The 21,688-nt window shown below is 40.8% G+C and overlaps 1 protein-coding gene across 13 annotated transcripts in view; it reads left to right on the top strand.

Moving 5' to 3' along the window:
• ELMO1 (engulfment and cell motility 1) overlaps positions 1–21,143 on the top strand; it is a 328,408-nt gene extending 307,265 nt beyond the window's left edge. For all 13 annotated transcript variants that reach the window (XM_009679671.2, XM_068935901.1, XM_068935900.1 and 10 more), the window contains 4 exons: positions 5,890–5,997; positions 9,762–9,844; positions 15,295–15,372; positions 19,820–21,143. In XM_009679671.2, coding sequence (XP_009677966.1) covers positions 5,890–5,997; positions 9,762–9,844; positions 15,295–15,372; positions 19,820–20,020 — 470 coding nt within the window. In that variant the 3' untranslated portion in view covers positions 20,021–21,143. The remainder of the gene's footprint in view (positions 1–5,889; positions 5,998–9,761; positions 9,845–15,294; positions 15,373–19,819) is intronic.
• The last annotated feature ends 545 nt before the right edge of the window (positions 21,144–21,688 follow it).

Here is a 21,688-nt window from a genome sequence, read left to right as displayed (position 1 = left end):
CTTCTGTTAGTCTTAACCGACCTCCCCTCCTCCATTCCCCTGACCCACCTCCCAGGACTTTTTGCCCAGGGGCTTAGGAGGAGCCCCATCACCTACCCGCTGCTCTGGCTGAATTGACTTGCCAGGTGGCATCATCAAGGCTCTCAAAGGGCTGAGGTCCGTCCAGATTGATTTGGAGCCAAAAAAGAAATGGGGAGTGCTGTAAGACATCGCAATTTGCCTGTTATCTGGCAACCTACTTACAAGAGTGGTAAGATCAGGTAGCTGTTTTACTTCAGTATGCATACAGCTTGATTTATCTTCCTCATGATTCTTTTTTTCCCTTGAGACAATCCTGGGGCAAAGGTTGCAGATCTACAGATTATGCAAAGAGGAATCTGAACATGGCCTACACAGGAGAAGGTGAAACCATTAAATTGTCTATGTAAAAAATAATTAATTGGCATTATCCCATGATAAAGACTCCAGAGCAAACTTCCATTAAGACTGTTGTTTGAACATGTGGTAGGACACACATGGTTAGTCGCATTAAGTTGAAACAATTGACTTACAAAAAAATGAGCAGAGAGCTTACAGCCCTTACAGCCATATGAGAAGATGTGAAACTCTTTCATATTTATTTGGCATTGGAAAGCCTCTGAACCAAACCAGGTGATTCACTGAGGGGGGCTGAGACTGAGATGTGAGGTATCTGTAGTCTGATCTCTGCCTTTTGTATTTCAGCACAAGGTTATCATATCAGCATGATCTCTCTGTAGCCGAAATTCAGAAATACCATTATTGTGCCAGCAGGTTCTTGGCACTTCCAAATAACACAAGGGCTTTTCCTTGCTACGTTTCACAGAACAGCTCCAGCACTAACTCCTGTTTTTATAAGACATCCTTAAGCAATTGAAAATGAAACAGCAAAATCCACCCTGCCCTTCTAGTCATTGTTCAACACAGATCATAAAGCTCTGAAAATCCCTGCTTTGTTCTTTAACTGTGAAAAGTCAGCTGACAGATAGCCCTCTTCAGTTTTCTCCTTCCTTAGTTAAGTCCTAAAAGAAAGGGACGAAGACCAAGCAAAGCCTACAAAGCACTTTACAACCCCAAAAGCTATTATTTCCAGTACAGCTAAGTAAAAGGTAAGAGTTTTATTGAGGATGCTTCTCTAGTTGACATCTAGTACACCTGTAGTTTATATTGCTGGGTGCACTCTTGGAAATAATTTCCCCTTTTAGCTTTATAAAGGTTATAGAGAAATTGCATGTTATTGAAGTGGTTTTGCAACTGAAGACAAGGTTTCTTAAATAGTCATTTTTGGAAGGGGGAAAAAGCCTGGTGAGACACATCATTAAATTAAAAACACAAGGACAGCATATTTTTTTTAAGTAACCTGGAAAGAGTAACCTTAATTAAGACAAAGAAACAAACAAACCCAGTTTTCTGCCTCTTGCAAGGATGAGAAGTGACTCATGCTGTCAAATGAGAACACACACTTTCTTTTCTCTGCCAAGTTCTCTTTATTGCTGCTCATCTTTTCCACCTTACATAGCTGTATAAAAGGAAAGATTCTGTGATATGTGAATTGCCGAGAGGAACTGGTTAACCAAGCCTGCCTAACCCCTCTAGCATTGCCACAAGTCAGTTAATCACAAATAATTTGCAGGGCTTGCTGGCTTTCTGTAAGCATTTGAGACCAGATAGAGTGAAAATGTGTCACTCTGATGGGTATCTTAGAGAAACACAACACAGTGAAAGAAAAAGGGTGAGTCCACGCACATATATCTAAAATCTAAACAAGTCTATGTGTTTTCACAGATGTATTTAAATGCATGCATTCCTGTCACTAAATCCTTGAGCAACATTTTCTTCAAACAAGTAAACTTCACTTTTTTAGTAGTGTGGACTGTATCTCGGGATAAAATATATACTTTGAGCCTTCTGTCAGTGAATATCTGAGCTATTTTCTTTCCAGATTGTAGCTACCGAGCACTTCTGTAGCAATTGCAGCAATTCTTTGCATGGGGATAGCATTGTTAAGGGCATATGAGTCATTGGCCATTAATGCGCTTGGAAACACCATATGAATAGCCAGCACTCTGTAGCCCATTGGCAAAATGTTCTATGCTCTACCATTTGGTCGCAGTTTAAGTATCACTCTTCCAGGCAAATTATAGCTGGTTTTGTTGTTTGGGATTTTTTTAACCTCTTCCATAACCTTTAACAGGGTGCTACAGCATATTTAACCCACTGGCTGCCCTAGCAATTGTTTGAAAAGCTAAACAATTTGTGTGAAACCTTTTCAGGTTACAGATCAGAATGATTAATTCAGTTGCTCAAGGAAGATTCCCTAGCACCTTAATCTAATTGCATCTGTTGTCAGTGAGCAGCATGAAAGACATACGGACTGACTAGTCGGACAGTTTAAATAGTGTAGCACTGGAAAATTGCAATGAAATCACAGACCAACACTGTCTCTGAACAGTCAGTGCTTAGAGGATGCCCTTCCTACGGCTGCCTGCTTTGAGAAGGAGTTCTGCAGAGGCAAGGGTAATAACATCTGATACAAAATAAGCCATCAAAAAAGGACTTAGCCTTTGGGACAACTTCGTAAGGCTGGGCCTAAGTCTGACACCGATCTTGAAAAAGCAAAAAAGCTATTTTTTGAACTGACAGTTCCCCCAACTTCATCTGTACACATACACATAGATCTACCAACTGCGGAGCAGAGGGTCTATGGGGAAATGCCTGTCCCATCTTTAAAGCCGGTTGTGGCAGTTCAACTCTGTGACCTTATGTCTGAGAGCTCTGGAGTTTATAGACCGTATTCTGTCTTTGTTTTTTAAAACAACTTTCTAATCACAGTAGAAAAGAGCACAAGTTTATCTTTTTCTCTGTTTCTTTTTTTTATTATTATTTATTCAAGTATTTAGGGCTGGAAGGGGCCACTTTCCACTTGCTGTAATCATATTTTCTTCACCCTTTTTAATTGAAGGAAGCAATTTCATATAATTCCTATTTTAACTGCAGCATTACTTTATGCACTGTATTTCAAATAAAGTTGTGTTCAACACCTGCAGTACAGTAAAATAACATGCATCCCCCTTAAAAACTATCCCCCCCGCCCCAAGCACTGTGATCTCACGTAAACAGGATAGTGTCTAATAAACTCTTTGTAACATCATGTACAGCTAAAAAATCCCCAGCTGGCTGTGGCTGTAGAGGCTCCCAAAAGGAAGCAACATTTACTTTTCAATGCTAATGTACCGATTGCCCTTCTTTCAGCCTGGTTAGGGCAGTGGTCTAGCAGTGGTCTAGCAGCTGCAGCTGACAGGATCTCCTTAGTTCCATTCGTAGGCTTCATTTAAGGATTTTTTCCCCTAACAGCCAAGTTTTGGTGCGATGGTAGTTATTAGTGAGCCCACAGGAGAACTGCACTGGACATGCTTCAAGCTACGATCTGTGGCTGTTAGTTCTTTAATTAACCTTGGGCTATGGGGAATTGCTGTAAAAGGCTCTATAAGCCTGCAGAGCTAGGGTTTCTTTCTATAAAACCACCACTTCCTAAAAACAAAGTAAAGAAATGTTCACAGATTTTTTTTTTCCTCTCACTTTTGGAGCAGAGGGTTGAAACAGGAGCAAGGCGTTTTAAAACACCTTAGTCCTTAGGAGGCTAAAGAACCAATCTTTTTCAAACCCTTACCAGCAACCCTAGTCCTGTTTGTGCCAAGTTGACAGGAACTCGTGATAATTTTCATCAGTGACATCATCTTCTTGGCCAGCTTATTGAGAAGACAGTAAAACTACGTTGGCTCTTGTTAGGAAAAAAGAATTTTCTTAATCTTAGAGTTGGAAAGCTATATTCCTTTGTACACTCTGAAATCAAACACTCATAAATAATGAGGTTACAATTAAACATTCTCATAAGAAATGAAGTTGCAAGTAAAGCTAGACAAAGAGACTCCTGCTGCGTTTAGCAGCAGCTTTTCTTCCGGTAAGCAAGGGGCAGATCCATCCACTGCCAGATTCAGTGGGGTACATCTTTTTAAACCTCAGGTTTTGAAATGCTTCTGGTAGAGTTGCTTGTAAAAGGTCCAAATCTACTAAAGTTTGACAGGTATCCTTTTGAGACGCTCAGACTGCCCAACAAGTTCAATTTATGTGCGTGTATGTCTTTCAGATGAGACGCTATTGAATGAGAGGTCCTGCTTGCTCTAGTTTTAAATCCCTACAATAGTTTAGTAAGAGAGGTTTTCCTCTCAACTCCGTGCTGGTGCTATATTATACATACTGTGTACAGTCCTGGGAAGCTTACATTTCTGTAGCTCTTTTTCTGTGTATCATGAAATCATAATCTCAGGCTCATCAGCATAAATTCTTCACTGTTGTTTATGCCTGTGAGATACCAGAATCTTCCTCCTCTCTATCTTAACCCTTTGCCAGTGGTTTGTAAGGAGCTGTGAAACCTTTCTGTAGAAACACCTACATAAACAGAAGGTGGTTTGAAATGTTTCTTTTTTCCCCATTTTTGCCTACCATGAAAAGAGTACCTAAAAGGGCATATGGAAGCCAAGAGAAACCTCAGAGTTGAATTGCCTTCCTCTGTGTCTTATTGCATTGCATTTTACACAGTTGGCCACAGGATTTTAGAGAGTCCTTTAAGAAGAAGTTGAGTCCATGAAAACAATGTTTCACTAGTGGAGCCAAGAAGTCCTTCCTTTGCTGACAGCCCTGGATGAACGCACAGGGTCTGACTCTGGTGGTTCTGTGGTTCCTCCAACATTTTATGCATTTGCTCCTGGCTGTTGCAACACTGTGGGACTCTGTCCATGCTACCATTTCACCTAAAATTGTCCCCGGGGCTGCTGCTTGGTACAGCATCACTGCTGCCAGCAAGGAGAGAGGCACAGGGGGAGAGAAGTCACCTGCCCCTCCACAAGCATTTTAACGTCTAGCCCAGCTCCGAGCTTTTGGAGGTTCATAGCTTGGCTGTAGCAACATTGTATTTTTGACAGCTTAACGTTGTTATGTGAGCTATTTATTAAATAAAAGGTACTCTGAGAAGGAAGGGTAGCATCATTCTTGCCGTTTTGGAAACGGAGTTGGCAAGCACCGCCCTTGCACGGCAGGCAGCGTGGTAGCCTTGCTCTACAAAGTCGATGTTTTTAGTGGGAGCAGATTTTAACAAATATCATTAAGGGGAATTGTATCCTGAGAAGCTGGAGTTGGCAAGAGATGTAAATGTACATCTCCTAGGAAGGGCTGAAATGAACGTAGGAGCATAGTATGGGTATATTTGTGGACGTATCAACCACCGAGTTCTCTACAGAACAAGAGAGTTAATTTTTTTTTTTTTAATCCTTATGTGTTTGGGATGTCCAGTCCTACCATGAATAGGGGGATGTTTTGTCATGTCTACAAAAAGACATGAGTCACAATTTTCATAAGGTATAGGACATCTCAAATGTCTCAGTTTTTGGAAGTCCCACACAAGACAGCTGGCAGGGCTCAATGTTCATGTAGTGGGTACTAAAAATGAAGCTTTTGGGGGAAAACTAAATTTAGCCACTCAAAACAGTAGTTACTTAGCCAGTCCCCTGTCCATGAGGGTATATAATAACATCATATAAAGCTAAGTCAGTTGTTTCTTGGTTAATGTTTATTTTTGGAACCAGTGGCTGAATCGAGACGGGAATGATAGACTGATACCAGTTTCAAAGACACTTCCTTTAATCAAGTAAAATTACTATGCCAAGTCCTTGCCTTGCTTCCAATACACTACACACATTTCTTCTAAAAACAAAACAGTCCTGCCTTGTAGTGCCTCATTTGAGTATATTTTCTCTTATATTATTGATAATGCTGATGAAGACAAGATAGTGACAAGTGTGTTTCTTTTAACAGACAAATTTTGGTATTGCCGACTCTCGCCTAATCATAAGGTCTTGCACTACGGAGATTTGGAAGAAAGTCCCCAGGGAGAAGTCCCCCATGATTCCTTGCAAGATAAATGTGAGTCATATACATGGAATGTGCTGCCTTTGCTACTTTTAAGTTCCTCTTCAAAAATTCTACTGGGTTTCTTTTAACACAGAACGCTATCAATTGCTCTGTTTATGGGGTAATTAACAGGGGACATTGCCTTACGCATTCAGACAGTGCTCTCCTGGTTTGGGCAAGTGTGTGTGAGGACTGAGTTCAGCTTTCCAATGAGCCCATAATTTCTTTGAGCTTGGAAATGTCATGCATTGCATGGGGAGAAACAGTTTATTTTTACTGTTCATCTAACTGCAGATGTCAAATAAAAATACTTTGGCATATTCAGCACTTCCTGTCAATAGAGACAGCTGTTTCTGCAGTTGCAAACAATCTAGTGTCTAGAGGAGAAACCCATGGCAGATGGAGTTCTTTTTGATTGTCACAGGGAGTGGACTTAAAAATGATACATTGCTCTGAAGAGCAACGATAGGACCTCACAGTTACTGTGTGCCCAACTGAGAGGGTACATGACTTTATGACAGCTCTTACCAGGGGAGTTACTGGGATAGCTTTTAGAGGGACCAAAGTCATTGTGGAGCCCACTTGGAGCCCTTTAGAAAATCATACTTAGTTCTTCAACATGAGTTATAGAGGCTTAACCTGCAATTCTGGGAGTCTTTTGTGATGGCTCAGATAATGACCAGTGCGGTTTTATCTCCAGAAAATGGGACTGAAAAATCAAGCATTGAATGAGGAATTATTTCTTTTTGTTCTTTTCTGAACCTCCATTAGTAATAAATGTCATTCTTGGCATTATCAAATGAGACAAAGGCTTGTACAAGCATTCAAGCTGGTAGTTCTTCTTCTTTTGTGAAATGATAGAATAAATGCAGACTTCAGAAGTTTCTCCAGCCTGAAAACTGAGAAAAGAGGAGATCAGTGATTTGAACTTTTGTATACGTTAATAGCAAAAGAAGTGTTTCTCCTTCCTCCTCCCCCTACCCATCTCCAAGCAGCACCTTTTAAATTTTCCAAGTGCTCCCAGGTGTGGGCTGGGGAAGGGAGGAAGAAGAGCCTGTCTGATGCTTGAGCCCTGGCTGGTCACAGTCACGTTCAGTTATTTTCATTGCCTTACACATTGCCTTAAGGATGTTTCAGGCTTTTACTGCAGTCATGGCAAAATCTGGGACAGATGACCTTATTTCTTCATTGGCACTGAAAGAGGCTATTTGTCTGGACAAGAGCTGGAGAAACAGCCCTCGAATGTTACAGTAGCTTCAGAATGACAGAAAAGTGATGAATATCACACTTGAGCTGCAGGGGCAGTTCCTAGCCCGGCAGTTCCCAGACTTGTTTGCTTTGAGCACGCTTCCATACTCATAAGCCCAGCTCCACTGCGAGCTTCATTTTGCTTTTGAATTTCCTTTAGGCTCCTGAGCGTATCTGTGAATGTCATGATCCCATTGGGACAGTAGCTGCTACTTTAGGAGCTGCTGGGTCAGACCCACATGTTCCCTGTGCATGCCTGCTGACAGACCGAAGTGGATACTGATGCAGTTCAAGGAAGATGTGGTTATTTTTTAAATACCTCAGACTTCTGAGGCTGTTAAGGATATAAGAGCTACCATAGTGCCCACCACATTAAAGTTTAATTAAACAAAGTTGAGAATATTGAAAGAGATATGAATATAGAATTATAAAGTGGCATCATTGCTCTAAACGTATCAGGCCAAACTGTCTTGGGAATTTTACAGAACATATTCCAGTGATGATCTGGTATTTTTTGGATAGACTTGTATTGAATTTTGAACTACAAAGATCTGAATATAATGACACTTTCACCCATGTACAAAATACGGTGGTCTCCACTTTTGGGAGAGGACATATCTTTAGACCTTCTCACTCTTCTGGTCATCCAGATTATTACCATCTGGGAATGGTTCAGCAGATAAAGAGGATAGGTGAGCAGGAAAGTGGAGGACTGAGAGAAGTTGCAGAGGAGATTTTGTGTACACCTTGCCAAACTTGACCATCTAGCACCTTTTCCAAAAATAAACTGGGGACTTTGGGGTTTTTTTGTTCTTGTTTTTCATTCTTAACCTTTGGACTTCTTTCAATGTCATCTCTCTCTTCAGGTTAGCAGACTTATCAAGCTGTGCAGACTCCAGCTGGGACAGAAAACAGCTGCCCCCTTTCTCAGGACTTTATCTGTTGTGAGCACACCACATCTGTGCTCACACCCTCCAGCATCTTAGTCAGCTTCTGATGCTATTTTAAGTTTTTGATTCTATTTTCCAAAGCAAGGAATAGGCCAAATTCCAGATAAATCAAAGATCATGACATCATGTCTATCTGAGATCTCCTGTATTAGCTACACTGCAGACCACAGAGACCAAGAAGTTTATGAAATCTGGGGAAAAAAAAAACCTTCTTGGTTGACAGATCTAATTTAGCAAAACCCTTCCTTATGCAGTCAGATAAATTGTGTACCTAGGCATTTTCAGCAAATGCTGCAACTCTTCCATCTTGAGAAGACCTTTCTGCCATACTGGCAATCAAATACCTCTTTTGTTTCCCACTTTATCCTAGCTCACTCTCTCCCCTCAAAAATAACACCTCAGCCTGAAAAATAAAATCATGCCAGAGACATAAAAAGCAGGACTGCAGTGTGAAACGCTGAAACTAAGGGCGAGAGAGGTTGAATAGTGAAGGGCCAAATAGCTTCCACCTCTTTTAGCTTCCCATGCAAACAAAGTCCTTTAAAAATGTCATTGTATTGTGTGCTATCTGTTTGATCACAATGCTGAGGTAATCTGTATTAAAATATGTAGTGTTGCTGCGCCCAGTGGAAAAGAAAATGTATTTCTTCTCTTTCCAACATTTCCATTAGACCTTGTGAAGATTTGGGCAATAACAGACTTTCATACCACTATACTGTTCTATAAATATATGATGCTCCTCTGAAGCCGCAAAGATAATGGATTATTTATAGACTGTAAAAACTTTGTCACTCACTGACCGTATTGTATTGTGGAGTGTATAGATTTTCTATAATGTAATTACTGTCGGAAAATTGACTTCCACTTGAAGCTCAGAGAAATTTATGTTTTAGTGACCTCACTACGTTCACTCTGTGAGTGAGTCTGAGTGACAACAGCTCCCGAAACTTTTATGTTACCTTGTTTTTAATGATTTCTGATGATTTTACATTTTAAAGCAATTAGAATGGGCCATTATAAGCCTTAGTAGTCCTCATTCCTCTAGGTAGCAAGGAGTGACTAAACTACTGGCTGGATTTAAATAAAAAACAGTATGAAAAATTCATATACGCATTAACAGAAGGACAGCAACATCAAGTGAGATCAAGGGTCCACCTAACTCAGTATGCTATGTCCCGCAGAGACTTTAACCAGATGCCTAGGGAAGAGCAACAACAGGGCAGGCGTATTACGTTAGTAAGACAGAAAACAGTATGTGCTGTCTAGATACAGGAGTACACGTAAAAACTATCCAAACACAGGTACACATCTATATGAAACTCTCTCTCCTAAAGTAATCTCTGCAGGCAAGAAAAAGCAGACTCAGATTTTTAACCAGATACGTGAAACTTTGTCAAGACTCAGCGATGCTATTTTAGTTGCTTTGCTTACAGTTTCTTTTTGTACGGCGGGCTGGAAATGGCAAAGGAGGTGACTTTTTTAAACACCTTCGTTTTGACTCTTTTTAGGCTCTGTAGCTTTTACACGTCTCGGTTTTAACTCTTGTCTGTTTGTTTTTATTTTTGTTTTTTAATGCAGTGCCGGTGGCAGATATAAAAGCTGTTGTGACAGGGAAAGACTGCCCTCACATGAAGGAGAAAGGAGCTCTTAAACAAAACAAGGTATAGTTTCTCAAATTATAATAAACACGTCCCCCACAGAATACAAAGTCTGGCAACTTGACCTTCGCTGATATTTTTCATTCCAGCCTGACACCTTTCGGTGTACACACACACACACACACACACACACACACAGTTTTCACCTCAGACCATTTGAGTTAAATTATTAGGACAGCCTGCGCTCCCTTTACTCAGATTTCATGGCAGATGTGCATTGTGATATTTCTGAGCTGCCCAGAGCGTATTAGGATAGTCTTCCTAAAGCAAACGAGTTTTGACTGCTGTTACCCAGCGGAACAGAGCAGCAGTGACTGTTGGTACCTACTTCTGTATTGTCTCTGATAAATAACTAGTTTGTTCCAGCTGCATTCTCGGATGAGCTCGTGTTCACTGAACATGGCACATGTCAGAATTGCAATTAATGTCCAGCTGATGATAACTTGAGATCCAGTCAGGTAGAAAAACAACTGCTTACAGTAGGATGCAAGGTAAATGCTAGAGAGTTAATGAGGTGTATAAGGATGTGTTCAACAGTGCATTTGGAAATGCATGTAGGAGACAATGGTCAGCTTAAGTTAGGTTTATGCTACCTCTCGGAATTTCAGATCAAGAGCGGTGAACCGACACTAATACTCAAGGCGTACAGCGCCAGAATCTTGCAGAGTCTTTTTTAGTAAGAATTGCCACCACATCAAGAAGAAATTGAGTTGCTAGCGAATTCTGACATCTTTAATGGTGTAGATCTTCGTACCATATCATACGGGGTATGCTCATAAGCTTTCCATCAGATTGTGCTGCTGACCTTAGGAGAAAGAATAAGATCCTAGTTATGTTCTGACCTGGAACCACAGCCCGAGATCTGGAAATCAGCTTACAGAATTTGAATCGGAATCTGTAATTACCTCAAAATGAGAAATTTTATGGCCAGCTCTTAAGAGATTTTGGTGGACAAAATTGCAAAGAGTCCCCGCTTCAATATTTTAAAAACAAAATGTGTGCATTTAGTGTTCATAAAAATACTAGAAAAAACAATTCCTATGGGAACCATGGAAAATGAAGAGAGGCACTGTCAAAATTGCGTCATGTGACATGTAACTCTGTCAGTCTTATCTCATTGCTGACTTTTCTTTAACTGTTGCTGGAGATGGATACATATGGCATTTCAAGTGTTGCTTGCATGTGTTTCTCATACATGCCATTTGATTTAGGTCTATCAGGATATCTTCGTCTGCTTTCAGCACTGGCTTTACGTGAGTTGAAATGAAAAGTCAGTCAAGTGAGGAAGAAATTCCAGGATAGTCTTTCCTTGTTGATTTTCTGAATCAGGACACTAGCACACTCATGCACACAATAGATTGCATACAACCCCTGCCTCATATTACAGAACCAGAAGCATTTGGCTGAGGCATTTATATGGTGCATATAAAGTATTTTTAGTGCTTCCTTGTTTCAGTACTCATATGTCCACACAAGAAGGAAAGCAGTGGGTGGCAGTGATGGAAGTGAATGTCATCTTTATGGAGCAGTAATGTCTAGATAGTATTTAATGCTAAATAGCAGTGCTGCAGATCTGCATGTCCTCAGCTGTCAGCATCACCCCATTTCCTCGGGTAAAATTGCTTTGGACTGTCATAAAGCTTCTGGCTGAGGATATGAAGATCAGGAATTGATAGGTAGCATAACCATCCATAGCTGGAGCATTCAATTTTTGATGCAGACAATAATAATTACTATGTTTTTACTATTTCTGGTGTTCTTTTTTTGTTGTTTTTTTATTTCCCTGATTTTTATCTCTTGGAAATGACAGAATTTGGGAAATTAGTTGTCATGCCAAACAAACTGTCATGCACAGTATTGCAACAACTTCAGTGTGATCGTAGTAATAACACGTCACTGTTTGCTGAGTAGCAAGCTAATGTGGACAGTGAAGGGGTTGGGGGGGAAGCCAGAGACAGACTGTGATTTGGCTGAGTTTGGTGTATGAAATCTTTCTTTTAGATTCCACTTCCTGAAATTTCACAATTGGCGATACATTTTTTTAAGATGCATTTTCATCTTTTGCTGTCTTTTTATATATCTAGCAACCATCTTAATGTTTATTCATTGGCAGAAAAGAAAATTGAATGGCAGAATGCCACTGTTACGAATGTAGCTAGAATTGGCAGAATGTCCATAACAAAGGCTTCAGCATCTCTTCCTTTGCCAGCACATGATCTTTATTCTTCCGGCGGGATCATTTAAAAATACATGAGTTAAACTAAATGGGAATTTGCATGCATATGAAGCGGGAATGACTTGATAGAACCAAACCTGAAGCCGTTGTTATTCATCCTACTTGAATTTTTAAATTGGGTTTAATTTTAAAGTCCTCATTTCTGATTCTCAGGTAATATTAATGAATTTCAAGGAAATGAAATATATTAGATTTTTCAGCCTTTAAAACAAAGAAACATGATAGAAGAATTTGGGGAAAAAATGTTCATGTAGCTGTGAGTGTTCTTCTATCATGGTTTGTCTGCTGATGTGACAGTCTTCAGACTTGGGGCCTTTTTAGTCAGCATAAATGATTCGACTCACTTCCCTGTTCTTCTGTAACTTCTCTTCTCATTTATTTCATGCTGTTTTCACAAGCTCCCTGCCAGTGCATGTGCAGTTAGTTCTCTGGTGGGACCTTCTGGCTCTCACAAGCAAGCTTAACAGGGCCATGGTCTCAGCCATCGGCAAAGACATGGGCTTTTTGAGGCTGTTGATGGTGAAGTGGGGAGAGACTAGCAAGGTCGATCCAGCTGCATGGGATCACTCAGCCATAGCGCTTAACAATGCCTGCGTATCAAAAATAGCTTGTCTCTGATGGGCCCATATGTGAGAGGCTAGTGGAGGCTGCAGGAGAGAGAAGCATTGGGAGTAGGAGAGCAAGCTTCTTCTCACACCTTTCCCTGTGGGGTTGAAACCAAGGAGCAGGCAGTGGCCAGCTTGTTGGAGCAGAATCTCTTTTTCCTTGTTTTCATAAGAGCTCGAAAGAGAGGCACATCCTGGGTCCCAATATGGCTACCTTTTGTAAGCATCTGGGGAAGGGCAGAGATCTGAAATCTGCAAGGGGAGAGGAGTTAGGCATGCTGAGGGAGCAAGTTCAGCAGATGGAGGGGAAGAAGAAGGAGAGCAAAACAAAGAGATAAGGAGCAGGTCGGAAGGCATGTGAGAATGACTTTGAGAGAGGTTGAGAAGTAGGACAGAAAAGGGAAAAGAACAGAGCTAGCTAATGGAGAGTTCCAGTTTTCCAAAATCACCTGCTGTTGGCGGGAATGTAACAAGACCAGGTGAGAGGTCAGTCAGCTCAGCCACCAAGATCACCATCACTCTGGAGGGCCAGCTAGCAACTCCAGCGCCTTCAGGACCAAAGCTTCCCTTTTCCTTGACAGTTTGCCATGCATGAGATGACAGAGATGCTGGGCCTGGAAGCTGTAATTCCCAAATGTTTAATCTCTGGAGCAGCCAACAAAGACTAACAGGAGCCAGGGCTGTCAAACTCCCACTTTCCCACATAAAGGGAAATTTGGTGTCCCAAATCTAAGGCTTTCTGATTATCTCTCTGACTGGACAGGACTAAACCCATGGTTCCCTGGGATGTTCCCGTTCTCAGGCAGAGGTTTTTTCTGCTTTTCCTTTCTTTGGGTTGAACAAAATTTCAATTCCTTGGAATTCCCCCTAGGGCAAATATTCAGAGGCCAGGCCTATTGAATTGTTGTTGACCTTCATGAAATTCAGGAACTTCATAGCAGTGCAGTTCAACAAACACTTTTTGTGGTGGTGTATTTTATTTCCACAACTTCAGTTGCCTGTCTTGGTGTGTTCTGATGTCAATAATTTGTAACACTCTGTGAGGAGATAATGCCAGGTTTGCATGGGCAGAGGTAAATTTGTTCCTGTAATGAGGGACGTTAATCTCAATAAGGCATGGTTGAGACACATGCCTAAAACACAAAAAGTGAGCCATGAGCAATTTGTTTGCTGAGTGCACCACTACTGTTAGTAGCTGCAACTTCCTTGGGGATTTAACCCAGAGACTTGTCTCCTGCCATACAGCAAGTTAAAACTAATAACTAAACTCAAGGAAACCAAGAGTACGTCCCATGATATCCTGATCTCCGATCAAGCAAAGAGTATCCCTGAGGATTGAAAGTGTGTGATTCAGGCTCTGCTGTTAATCACACAAGTTCAAAAATGAAGTAACCCTTACTGAAATCCAAAGAGCTGCTCCTGGTTTAGGCCAGTAGATCAGGGGTAGGAATCTAGACCAATATATATGCCTCAGTCCCCACAGTCAGCTCCTCCATTTTAAAATTTAGTGTAGCAAATATAAGAAACAGTGCTCTTACAGCTGCCCAGCACTGCAGGGGCAGTGGTCAACTGAGAGTCAGCAAAACTAATTGGTATTATGAGATCAGGAAGCCAAGGGACAAAAAGAACAAGACATACTCTACAGATCAAAGTAATTCAGAGTTAGCACCCTCCTCTGTAGCCAGGTCTTTTTTCCACAAATGTATTATTTCCCTATCAGCTAATTTACAGGCTGTGAAATCCTTGTAACAGTGCTTGTAGTGATGTGTGGAATAACCATGAAAACAAAATATCCTTGTGTGCTCACTGCTGGCTCGTGAAAGTTTGTTATTTATTGAGGTTGGTTGGGTTCCCCAAAGGAACAGAGCTCCAGGTGACTTACAGGGAAGGTCAGTGCTTAATGAATTCCCTTTGGTGCCTTTGAAATTCTAGCTTCAGTTCTAGCAAAAAAAAGAAATTTGATTTTTTTCCTCTCCCAAGACTCATTTGGTTCTTTTTGACTGAAAAACCCAGATACACAGAGAAGTAGTTCAGTTTGAACTCACAGGAATGAGTCTGCTGATTCCAGTTAAGATGGAGAAAAAATATCAGAAATCTCTTGAGAATGAATCATTTTCTAGATTCCCAGCAGTGAAAAAGAGCATAGGTATGTACCAGGAGATTAGCTGTCCAGGCAAGATTTTTGACGTATAAAATCAAACCTTGCAGAACTTTGTTAGTTTACTCTTTACAAATTGAAAAAACATTGGGCCTTCTTGGAGAATTTGTTGCAAGTATACTATCATGGGTTATATTTGTTTCAGTCCTCAGCATTGCCTAGCTTCAGATCTGAACTCAAATGCTAAAGCAATCTATGATCGAGTGAGCTACAATCAGTGCTTGGAAGGGGTTGGGGGTGGGAGTGTTAGCTTTAACTGAAGCATCTGAGTTGGAGTTATTGCTGTGCCAGTCTGTTGCAGCGGTCTTGCAGTGGTCTGTTGCGTTGGCCAGCCGAGGGGAGTGCCATTTTTCCACTTTTCGTGGGCTATGAGTGGTAGGAAGGAAAGTAAGACATGAATGTATGAATGCCTGTCTCACAGATCCTTGATGTATGTTTCTTTATGTTGTTCCAGGAGGTGCTAGAGCTTGCTTTCTCTATATTGTATGACTCAAGCGGCCAGCTGAATTTTATTGCTCCAGACAAGCATGAGGTAAGTCAAGTTCAGGCTACAAGAACTTCCTTGAAGCCCTTTTAGCTCCATTATGGCAATGGCCAGCTTCATAAGAACATATGGATGGTCATCCTGGCTCAGAGTAAAGGTTCATCTATCCTCGTGTCCTGCCTCATAACAGTTAGACTGAATGCAGAGGGATTAGTGTGGGAATGGAGCCTTCAGCGATTTGCACGCATGGCCTGAGCCGTAGAGAGGACGTGTTTTGTATTTGTACACTGTGGAACACCATGGAGGTTCAGATTCCAGAGCAGTATTTCTAAGCACTACCAAAATGTGCACCACAAATAAGAGAAAGAAGACAGTTTGGGCAGACCTCGCCATTCCACAGACCTCACTGACAATTTCCTGGTGTGATAAAGACTTCTCCTGTTTTGGTCTATTTTAGACACTGGAGGATTTTCCTGTGCGTTCAAGACTGAATTGTTACATGTTAACAAACCTATTGTATTAAACCTCAGTTCAACATTGATGGTTTGTACAGCCCAGCTCTTAAATAATCGGTGGTATCTTCATCTGGTCTTGACTGCCCCATTATAGTCAGGGGATGTTATATCACCCCTAAATTTCAATTTCAGCAATAGCCTTATGTTCTCCAGAATTAGCATATCCCCTAATTCTTGATTTCACACTGCTTAAGCCCAGTTATGACAGGTAATCATAGACAGCCCTCTCTTTTGCACCTCCATAGTGGGATGATTTGCCACTGTGTATAGAAACAGTCTCAATGTAAATACATGCAAGACCGAATGAGTTCTGTATTGAAAAGAAAAGAAAAGGAAAGAAGGAATAAAGTATTTCCTCCCTATCTCTAAAGCAACAAGAGTTGGTTTTCCATCTACACAGTTATTTTGTGGTATCATATTTGGTCTCAATTCAGGATACTGCATTAGAAAGATGAAACACAGAAGATTGCATTAAACTGTATTATGCTGTAGTGTTATTAAAGTGCATGAAATTGCATTACAAGTGAAGTGCATTAGTTATGCAGCTTCAACATTTGCATTTTTGGATAAAAACCTTCAAATAAATGTTAACTTTAAGAGAGGAAATGAGGTTATGCTCATTTGAGTATTCCTGAGGATTAATGTTTGAGTGTCATTTTCAAGCCTGAGAAAGATTTGTTGGTAAATTTTCATCTAAGAGAAACTAGCAATAGGTTCCCAAGCATAACGAGCCATTAGAGCTGTTGTTCTAAGCAAGACATGGTTGTCTTCATCCTCTGAACTGGACATACTTTCTGATAAAAATTCTCCCGTAAATGAATTCTAGTCTGTTTCAGCTCATAAGGGCAAATGGTCATGAAAATCAAGAACATTTTCAGCCTGCTTGCATTGGAAATATAGCTTATGGCTACAAGCATATTTTCATGGACTAAATGCTCAAAACCTGTTACTGCACCCTGCTTACAGCAGTGACTTTGTAAAAGGCAGTAACCCAATTGCTCATGGTTGTGTTAACACACCTATTATCTTTATCTCTCTTTCTAATCTTGCTCAGCTTCTTTGAAACAAAATTAATATGCTCAAAAATCGGCTGGAGGCAGCAGTCTCTGCTACTACTTGACAGTTCCCAAGTGAACGTTTTCAAAAAGGCATCTCTGTTCCTCTCTACTTTTTCATGGCCTACAGAAGAGTGAGTTGTGATTAAAGTAAAAAGTACAAGTGCTCAGAGGAAGCACCCACAAGGAAAGGCGGACAGGATGTTATGAAGCCCATAACTCTTCATGGAAGTAACTGGGGTACTTGTCGACAGAAGTGCTAGTTTAACAGGGCTGTCAGCATTGGAGATTTGGTGAGGGAAATCTTGAAATTTGGCAAGCTTTGTGTGAAGCACCAAGAATGATGTTAGTACCTGAGAATTTCAAGTTTCATTATTTTTTAAGTACTTCTCCAGTCAGTCCTTGTGATTGTAGAGTGATGTTTGAATGTGGAAATCAAATGTATCCTAAAAGGGAAAACTGAACTAGGATCATAGGAAAATTCAGGTTGGAAGGGACCTCAGGAGGTCCTGAGGCCAGCCTCCTGCTCAAAGCAGGCTCAGCTACGAGCTCATACCAGGTGGCTCAGGGATGTTTCCGGACAGGTCCGGAAAACCTCCAAGAATGGAGCCTGTACAACCTCTTTGGTTGTTTGCTTCCATTGTTTGACCTACAAAGTATTTCTTTAATAAAATCTCATTACTGAACTAATATCATAGAGATTTGAACCTCATTCTTGCGCACTTAAGTTTGGCAATGCTCTTAGCCATCTGTTGGAGCTTTACTGTTAGCCAGAGGATTCAGGACTATGAGATTACGCCGTCGTATTTGTTTTTCATTTGAATACTAATAGCTGGTTTCAACTACATAGAAAAAAGGTGGATTAATCTTATCCTTGATTTTTGACAGAGAAACTGATGAGGGAGGTTATAATTAGGTTTCATTGGAGTTTTATGAAAATGAATCTGTAGTAAATTAATTTTTCAGTGGCTCTTAGGCTGTTTTGCTTATTAAAAAGAAAAAAGCTTCTGAATGAATGCCTCCATTTTCTAACCAGCTCATTAGGATTTCTCTCTGCTCAGAATGTAGAAGAGTTTAATTAGATGCATTTGCCAATATGGAGATTGGAGAGGAAGCCCCTTTTCCAGGCCATTGCACTCATCTGAATTGAGGCCAGAATTTGGTTTCTGTGGGCCCTGAATGAGTTAGATCTGGAACAGGAGTGAACTGCAGTTCTGCTCGTCCTGGCACACTGGGGTTCCTCCCGAGGAGGTGCTGGCCATACCCACTGAGCAGGTCATGGACGATTCACATCCGATGCTGCGTCTCTTGAATGGGTGCTCCACACTTCTGTAAGCTGAGCAGGGTGTTGTGCCACTCTGTTCCTTTCTTCACAGGGAATTCTGGGAAAACTTTCCCAAAGAATGCTTTTAAGTGAATCATTAAAAAATTATGTTAAAAAATAATTATGTTTCTAGGATAGCTTTTTTCTTTCTCTGATGTTCTGCATCCACTCCATAGAAATCACACGCTTTAAAAGTAACACACTTTGAGAGCCTCGAATAGGCAGGGTAAGTCATTTCTTTAGTGCTTGATAGCAGGAGAGCCTGAGCCCTAAAGTCTCCACTATACAGCTAATCTCATATTAAAGCTACAGCTTGGCTTATCTACACCCTGGGTGAAATTCAAGCTCTACTATCATTCTGTTACTGACTTAAATGGGTCAGATTTCACTCGTGTATGTTGAAGTGTGTTAACCATCCTATTTTAAAAACATGCCCTTTTTTCTGGATGAAGATATACCCCTAAGAGGTTGGGGGAGAGTTCTCTTTCTTAAAAATAACCATTTCTGCTGTAGCATAAAGTCAACTGTGGCTATCTTTAAACTTTTAGCAAATGGTCAGCTAAATTTAAAATCCACTTTTTGGCATGAAATCTAGCGGAAGCATTTGTAAGATAAAAATGCAGTTACGGTTGATTTAATTTGCTCCTGCAAACTAGGACACACAAGTTCATGATTGAAATCTTTATTTTTAGATGATGCCATTTGAGTACTTCTGTTCATAGTTGCATAAATGGTTTTTAGTAATAAATGAAAGTGACTTATTTGATAAAAATTGACTCTAGATCTCCAGTCTCCCGTGGGTTTGTTGCTTATTTTAGGTGGTTATTCAGCCCATGTTTATCTCAAGCTGTCAGCCATTGGGGAAGGTGGCATCTCCTGTTAGGAAAAAGACAACAATATGGAATGGATTTTAGAGGCCAGTTCAGCCTTTGTAGCATGTAGAGGTGCACCAGGTAGCGTGGCGTTTAATTTTCATGTATTGATTCTGTAATTTTGAGAATGTATTATTTTGTGCTCTGTAAAATAGTGGTAGACAGAGATATGTAAACAAGGGCCTATCTCTGCACAGGTTAGTTGATACCACTTTATGTTGGTTAGCTTTGCTATAAATTAAACTAGACAGTTTGCACAGAATTTCTTACAGAAAGAGTCGAGGGGGGATTTTGACTGGGATTCAGCTCATCTAACTTAGTTGTCCTGGAATTAAAAGTTTAGTCTAAGAGAGACATGCACTCTATAAATACTGGAAAAGGAGAGGAGGAGAAGGAGGGCTCTCCAAAGGTTCTTTGTCCTAAGTCAGGTACCATTCTTCCTCCCATAACTATTGAGGAATTGTCAGCAACGTGCTTGGACAAGATGCCTAACTTTTAAACACCTGAATGTTATCATTTCTTCCTATTTTCAGGCAATTTTTTGTTCATTTTTGGAGCAGCTCTGTGGCACGTGTCTTCTTCATAGTATGAACTAATAAGATGAACCTGCCTCATTTTAGGTCTCTTCCTAAGTCTCTGAGGGATCAATACCTGTAGAGGACAAGGCCAGCGAAGCGGTTTGTGTGCAGAAAGCCTATTAATGGTAGTTTTTGTCTTTTTCCTATGCAGTATTGTGTATGGACCGATGGGCTGAATGCCCTTCTTGGGAAGGATATGTTGAGTGATCTAACACGGAACGACTTAGACACACTGCTCAGCATGGAGATAAAGCTACGCCTCCTTGACTTGGAAAACATACAGATCCCAGATGCTCCCCCACCTATCCCAAAGGAGCCTAGCAACTACGACTTTGTTTATGACTGTAACTGAGGCTGCCACTGAAACTTGCATCAAAACTGGAAATACTATGACTGGAGAGATTTTTAAAAAAGAGAGAATGAAAAAAGAAAAACCCACTTGCGCACCTTGGATTTTGGCTTTGGGGAGGGGTGTTAAAACACTTGCATTCCTCCCTGTTCCCTGCATCCCTTCCTTTTCCTGTTCCCATCTTCCCCATGGCTCATCCAAATCCACATTGCTTTAATTAACTTTTAATTGCAGGCCAGTGGCCATGCTTAAGGCGAAGACCACCACTAAGAAGCACCCTCCCGAGGACTTTTTATACATTTTTAATACAGGAATAGACATTCTTAATTATAAGGACAATGCTACCAAACTGCATGCCTGTGAAACCCACCTGGCAGGGCAGAGGCTTTAACTGGAAGGAGGGGGGAGGTAGGGAGCAGAAGCAACTACTGTAAGCAGAAGATTTTCCCAGACACTCCCAAGAGTCTGCTCACAACTGAATCCAATGCAATGATGAAAATTGTTAACTGCTTCCCAGTGCTTGCACCATTTGTCACTGTCATTATTCTTTCCACTGTCACCTCGACTCTTGTCACCGGCCTTCACCCAACTGATCGGCTCCCAAGAATTGAAAGTCTGCAGGTTTTTGCTGTACCATACGCTGCAATGTTGCGACAGCTTTTAACTTCTTTTCCTCCCAGCTCTTAAATAGCCCTACACTAGCAAATCACTAGCACAGATTGTGTATGAAGCCACTAGTGTGTTCTGTCTCTATAGCGTTCCCTAAGCCTCAGTTGCCTCTAAAATTGGCTTGTTGCTACTCAAAGTGATTTTTATTTTCTTGGTCCAAAGTTCAACAGTAGTTTCCACAAATTACTTCAAACTGCCAAACATCCAGGTTTACATTGTTGTCATTGCTACAGTGTTACAAATTTGCAAGGGATTTTTTTTGTACGGGTTCTAATTTTTTTTTTACTTTATTTTGCCAAACAAATATATTTAATGAAAACTAATTTCATTGTGAGTACTTTTGGGGGACAATATTTTTACTTAATTTCCATTTGGAACGTTTGCCCGAAGGGAAGAAAACAATATTCCCTTCAACTTCGCTGTTGAATAAAAATCTGAGTTGTGATGATTCTTGGAACTTTGTTTTTTCTTTTGAAGTTCTCTTTTATTCTTGCATTTTCATAGCAATTCTGAAGCCTTTGGTACGGACAGGAGAGGGAAAGGTGAACCTTTCTCATATACCTCTGATTTCCTTTGCTTACTTACTTGCTTGGGGTGACAAAAATGATGTGTGGCCAGAGATCTGCATTGCTCTAGGTGCATGAGCCTTCATATAAGGAGAAGCCTTTGAGAAATCTGAAATCAAAGCATACTGAAAGGTTCATGGTCTACTCAAGGCTGCTACTTAGAGCGTGTTTGCTGGAGTAACTGCGTTTCTTGTGCTGCTGTTTTCTCTCTAGAGAGGGTTTCTTGCTACAAAGGAATAGTACTGGAGAGGTTTGGGCTTTGCAGGATAGTTTGCTCCCCCTTCTTCATTTTCCTATAGGTATTTTACTTAGTTCAGTCTCTCTTACCCTAAAAGTGCTGGGTCTAGATGTAGAAGAATCCATCAGTCCTTATCCTTCCCCCACACAAGCTAAAGACAAACGTTAGTTTGTGTGGGTTCTTCTCTTGCTTAGACCA

Source organism: Struthio camelus, chromosome 2 (assembly GCF_040807025.1).
Source record: "Struthio camelus isolate bStrCam1 chromosome 2, bStrCam1.hap1, whole genome shotgun sequence".
NCBI lineage: Eukaryota > Metazoa > Chordata > Aves > Struthioniformes > Struthionidae > Struthio > Struthio camelus.
Note: the sequence above shows the minus strand (reverse complement) of the source record. Positions and strands in the feature narration are given on the sequence as shown.